This window comes from Homarus americanus, unplaced genomic scaffold (genome assembly GCF_018991925.1).
Source record: "Homarus americanus isolate GMGI-L3 unplaced genomic scaffold, GMGI_Hamer_2.0 scaffold467, whole genome shotgun sequence".
NCBI classification, from domain to species: domain Eukaryota; kingdom Metazoa; phylum Arthropoda; class Malacostraca; order Decapoda; family Nephropidae; genus Homarus; species Homarus americanus.
This window is the reverse complement of record NW_024741598.1, coordinates 746,788-752,500: the sequence shown is the minus strand read 5'-3', so window position 1 is coordinate 752,500 and position 5,713 is coordinate 746,788. Positions and strand designations below refer to the sequence as shown.

Sequence of the window (5,713 nt, the reverse complement as noted above, 5' to 3'; positions counted from 1 at the left end):
CTTATTTTTCTTCATTAATATTCAGTGGGGTTCCTGTCTCTATTCTTGAGTCCCATAACAGTGTGGGTTATTGTACTCACAGCTCCTTGAGTCCCATAACAATGTGGGTTATTGTACTCAAAGCCACCTGAGTTCATCAACGAGTCTATGTTGTCAATATACGAGTACACACTTAAACAATACAGTCACTCAAAAAAAAAAATTATCTATAAAAAATCGTGTTGAAAAAATATGACACAATGGACGAAGGATTTTGACAACCCTACCGAGACAACAGGAGTCACAGTGTTCATTCTGTAATTCATCGATCACCCCAAGTACAGATAGTTCTTTGAGTGACTGTACATTAATATAACACGAATATACCGCATAATTAGCAATCTATCTCGTCATCTGTCTTAAAACATTACTAAGTCTCCTTCCAACACTAATTAGCACTAATTAGTATAATCCTTGTGAGATAATTATTGTGTAGGTGAATATCATACCTTATAGCTTTGTGGACTGTGTGATGAAGATTAGGCACCCTCACGCTAGCTTAATCTAACCTAACCTAACCTAACCTAACCTAACCTAACCTAACCTAACTTAACCCAATGATAGACTAACCTAACCTAACCTAACCTAACGCTAGCTTAATCTAACCTAACCAAACCGGCAATACCTAAATATATATATACACGTAGATAACTAGACCGTTTGTAATTAACTTGTTCCAATTAGTAATTTAAATTAAGGATCTATTTGGTTAGCGGCTTAATAATCCTCCACAATCCTTATGGTAGTTTATTTAATACCTTGTTATTGCTAAGGGTCGTTATTGACTGTAGGTATTAACTTAGGGTTTAGATGATAGGCTTTTTGACGCCACCTAACCACTGTTCAGGATACCAAGATTACCTGTGTTGTATATTAATGTGTTATGGTTATTATATACAGGTTGAGTTGAAAATATATTTGTAGTTATGTAGAAGTTAACCTAACCTAACCTAACCTAACCTAACCTAACCTAACCTAAACCAAAGCTTCCTATTTATTGATCAGTGGTTTAATCTTCAGGTTAAATAAGCTGGGGTGTCTAATCTTCAGCTGATCTTTTACCTTAATATCCACACTTTAGATCATTAAGAAGATAAATGGCTGACTCCTCACACGTTTCAAAGATCAAATTTCCTTCCTAACTGGAGATGCGGGAACGCCTGTAATTGGCTCACTTAACAATGGCTCAAATATGGTAATCATAATGGCGTCAAAAGTGCATTAAGAATACTGAGATGCGTTCTATTATGGTCACTTAAGGAGAAAATTATCCTGCGAGTCGTTGAAGATCTGAACCTGTGGATGATAATAGTTGAGGTCATGACCTTTTGACCCTGTGAATAATGATGACGATGATGATGATGGTGATAATGATAATAATACAAACACTATTACTATCTACTACGACTATTTATCAACCTAACATCATAAATCTACCTGACCTTTCCTATTTTTCCCTGAGTTTTCCTATTTTCCCCCAATTTCTCTTACTTTTTCCTGGAGTCCACTCGTTTTTTCCAATTTTCTCTTGGTTTTCTTTTTTCCCCGACTTACTATTTTATACCCGACTTTATCCCTTTATTCCCGACATATTCCTGTATTTCCCGAAAACTTCTCCTCTCTCTTTCCCGAATATTTCCCTTCATTTTATTCACATTTTCCCCTCATTTTCAGGCCAGCGAAATACTGTGCAGGAGTGGTGAGGGGTGGGGGGGGAGAGAAGGACGAGAGGTGGGGAGTGGAGGTAAAGAGGGGAGAAAGAGGAAGGAGGATAAGAGGGGGGGTGATGAAAGAAGGAGAGGGGTAGGGTGAAAGAGGGAGAAAGTGAGGATGGAAGAGAGAGGAGGAAAGAAGAGGGGAAAGAGGGGGTTGAGAGAGGGATGGGAAAGGAGGGGGTGAAGAAGAGGGAAGGGGATAGAAGAGGGAGGGAGGGAGGGAGATTAAAAAGGGAGTGAGAGGGAAGAAGAGGGATGAATGCGAAAGAGGGAGGAGAGAGAGTAAAAGAGGAAGGAAGGAGAAGAAGAAGCCGAAGATGAAGAAGGAGGAGAAAGAAGGGAGAAGAGGGAGGAGTAAGAAGTAGAATGAAGGAAAAGAGGAAGGGGATAAGAAGAGGGAGTGAGGAGGAAAAGGAAGAGGAAGGAGTAAGAAGGGTAATGAGAGAAGGAGGAAGAGGTGAGAAGAGGAGTGTAGAGGAATGAGAGGAGGGAGTGAGAAAAAAAGAGGAGGAAGAGGATGAAGAAGAAGAGGAAGAAGAGGACAGAAGAAGAGGAAGAAGAGGAAGAAGGCTCTACCATGCACAGATTTGGTTACCTTCACGGCCGAGTTTAAAGAGGAGATACCTTAATGTTATTTGCTCAGGGACGGGACGGAGGCTTTAAAGGTGACGTCTCCTAGGTGGCCTGGGGGAAGGTCACCTGGGGTAGGAAGGACGCCTGGGGGAGGAAGGTCGCCTGTGGGAGGAGGAAGGTCGCCTGGAGGGGGAGGAAGGACGCTTGGAGGAGGAAGAAGGACGCCTGTAGGAAGAGGAAGGTCGCCTGTGGGAGGAGGAAGGTCGCCTGTGGGAGGAGGAAGGTCGCCTGTGGGAGGAGGAAGGTCGCCTGTGGGAGGAGGAAGGACGCTTGGAGGAGGAAGAAGGACGCCTGTGGGAGGAGGAAGGTCGCCTGTGGGAGGAGGAAGGTCGCCTGTGGGAGGAGGAAGGTCGCCTGGGGGAGGGTTTATATTCGTGGTCCTGCAACACACCAACTCTTGAGGTCAGTTCCCACAACCAAAACAATATTGCAGCTGCTGCCTAGGTCAACTGCCTTTAATCGTTTCTTTGCAATATCTCAATTTTACTTGGCGTTACAACGACCTGTTATTGTTGTTATTGAACCAGCTGAGAAACAATAGGACGGTAAATATCTTGTTGCATAAAATAAGAAGATAACCTGGATTTATATTTTACGTGGGTTGTGTCCATGACTATTTGTTATTAATTATCTTTGTATGTGAGAGAGAGAGAGAGAGAGAGAGAGAGAGAGAGAGAGAGAGAGTTTCATTAATCAATTTGTTAAAAAAGAAATTCACTTCAATCTCTCCGTTTGTGAAGAAAGAAAATTACTTCATTCTCACACTTTTAACTACACACAAAATTCTATCATATTTCTATCACTTACACCAAAGATTTTCCCACAGACGTTTCAAGAATTTAATTTTCCAATTTCTACGTTGACGCCATCCGTAATAATCTTAAAATGGCTTCTTTCATTTCCTTCATACGTTTGGTTGGGTTAGGGGGTTGGGTTAGGGGAAGGTTAGGGGGAAGGTTAGGGTTGCTGGGGTTGCTAGTTGCGGGTTGCTAGGGTTGGGTTAGGGGGTTGGGTTAGGGGGTTGGGTTAGGGGGTTGGGTTAGGATAGGTTACGTTACGTTGGCGTTTGGTTATGGCTTATATTAGGTAAGGTTAGGTTAGGTTAGGTTAGGTTAGGTTAGGTTAGGTTAGGTTAGGTTAGGCTAGTATGAAGAGAAACATCAACACATCTAAACATTAAAAAAAATCACTATCCCAAATTCCTTCAGTCGAGAACCAAAACAATTTTCATTTCCCAACAAAGAGAGAAAGAAAATCTCAACAATTACATATTTTAATGTTATTGTCACTCCCCCCCTACACCACCATTCTGGACAATGTAATTAAAGACAATGAGGCTGTTGGGACGAACTCTAATCGATAGTTTGTTTCAGAAGACCTCAGAATCGACCCACTTAAGTTACCCCAGAAGCCGTGCTCAGATTTGTGTGTGTGTGATCTTCAGGTGTTTATAGACAGGTATGCTTGGTGCTACTAATTAGTGATATTATGTATACTCGGCGGAATTAATTAGTGGTTATGTATACTTGGTGGTCAGTTAGTGTTTTTATGTATAGTGTACCAAATTAGTACTTCTATGTATACTTACTGTAGCCAGTTAGTGTATTATGTATACTTGGTTTTCTGAAGCACCTTTAACTTGCCCTTGAAATACAGTATCATGATAATTCTGAAGTCCTTAAACACCGTGAACCAGACTCAGTGTTTACAAGGAACGTCTTCTGAATATTTTCGAAGCCTTGGACGGTTTTATACGGTAGCGCGGGGGGAGCTTCAGGTCGCCTTAACTAATCAGCCAAAATTGCATTTCCCGACAAACAAGTTGCTCGATCCTCAGTGATCTTGTTATCCTCCCTCCTCACCCCCTTATCACTGTGTGTGCGATGGATTTTGTTTGTTGTGTATTGTGTTTGTATAGAGGTTTACACACACACACACACACACACACACACACACACACACACACACACACACACACACACACACAGTGACAGCGACAAATGTCATAACCACGATTTCCTAAATGAAGAAACACACAAGTGCTTCCATCGTTTCCCGTCTCACTCAAAGAGTCTTAGAGCAGCAGACAGATGACTTAAAAATGTCTAGAGGAAGGAAGCCATGCACAGAGTAACAAACATATGACCAAGCATGTCTAGAAGAAGGAAGTCATGCACAGAGAGCAGACCAGACATACGGTTAAGAATGTCTAGGAGAAGGAAGTCATGCACAGAAGCCTTTGATGGTGATGATCAGGTTTTAGTATAAGCTGCTTTCACCATCACTCAGCCAATTATGTACACTAACCATCCCAAGACTCTGAGGTCGTGTGCTAAATAAATTGCTCTCTCTCTCTCTCTCTCTCTCTCCATGGTAGTTGTTTTACTGTTAAATATCAATAATATTTCAGTAGATAATAGTGAGATAGATTTATGGCATAATGGATAAGACTGGTGACGGGAGTATGGTGAGATCATGGTAGTATGGTGACAAGGGTCCTATGGTAACAAGGATAATATGGTAACATGATGGTAGTATGGTGACAAGGGTCCTATGGTAACAAGGATATGGTAACATGATGGTAGTATGGTGGTATCATGGTAATATGGCATCAAGACTCACCTCTGGATGGCCTTCTTCACTAGAGGTCCCTGGTAGAGCGCCGGGTGTCTGTTGACGAAGTAGAGGAACTGCAACTCTCTCTGAGCGGCGCGGATCAGGTTAAGGCTGAACTGTACTTGACTTGCTCCTTTTACCCGCGATTTATAGGTGGGCATTCTTCCTACTCCTCCTCCTCCTCTTCCACCTCCTCTTCCACCTCCTCTACCACCACCACCTCCTCCACCACCTCCACCGTCTCCTCCTCCTCCTCCTCCGCCGCTGGTACCATTACCACCTCCACCATTACCTCCTCCTCCTCCTCCTCCTCCTCCTCCGCCGCCGCCTCCGCCTCCAGGGCCTTCAATTGCGCCTCCTCCACCTCCACCTCCAGCCTCCGATGCAGTCTCCCCCACCGCGGCTGAAAAGAGAAAACACACACTTGTCACTCCACTCCGCAATACAAATATTTGACGGAAATACATACATACACACTCAATATACACACTATACACACAATATATACACACTATAGAAATCAGTACAGTGTATACAGTTCTTGTATAGTGGTGAGTGCATGTCAGTTAAACGTATCGTCTTGCAGTATAGTTATTTTGTATTAATAAGTGTATATCAACATAAAATTAGTGTGTGTATTAGTTGTATGTTTGTAGTAAGTAAGTGTGTATAGCAGTAAGTGTATAGAAGTAAGTGTATAGTCCAATTAG

At 42.4% G+C, this 5,713-nt stretch overlaps 1 protein-coding gene across 1 annotated transcript in view; it reads right to left on the bottom strand.

Moving 5' to 3' along the window:
* LOC121875992 overlaps positions 1-5,210 on the bottom strand; it is a gene marked incomplete at its 3' end in the record, with an annotated part of 38,684 nt that extends 33,474 nt beyond the window's left edge. The window contains 1 exon segment of the mRNA XM_042380837.1: positions 5,010-5,210. Within this exon segment, the coding sequence (XP_042236771.1) occupies positions 5,010-5,164 (155 nt within the window).
* Between the last annotated feature and the right edge of the window lie 503 nt (positions 5,211-5,713).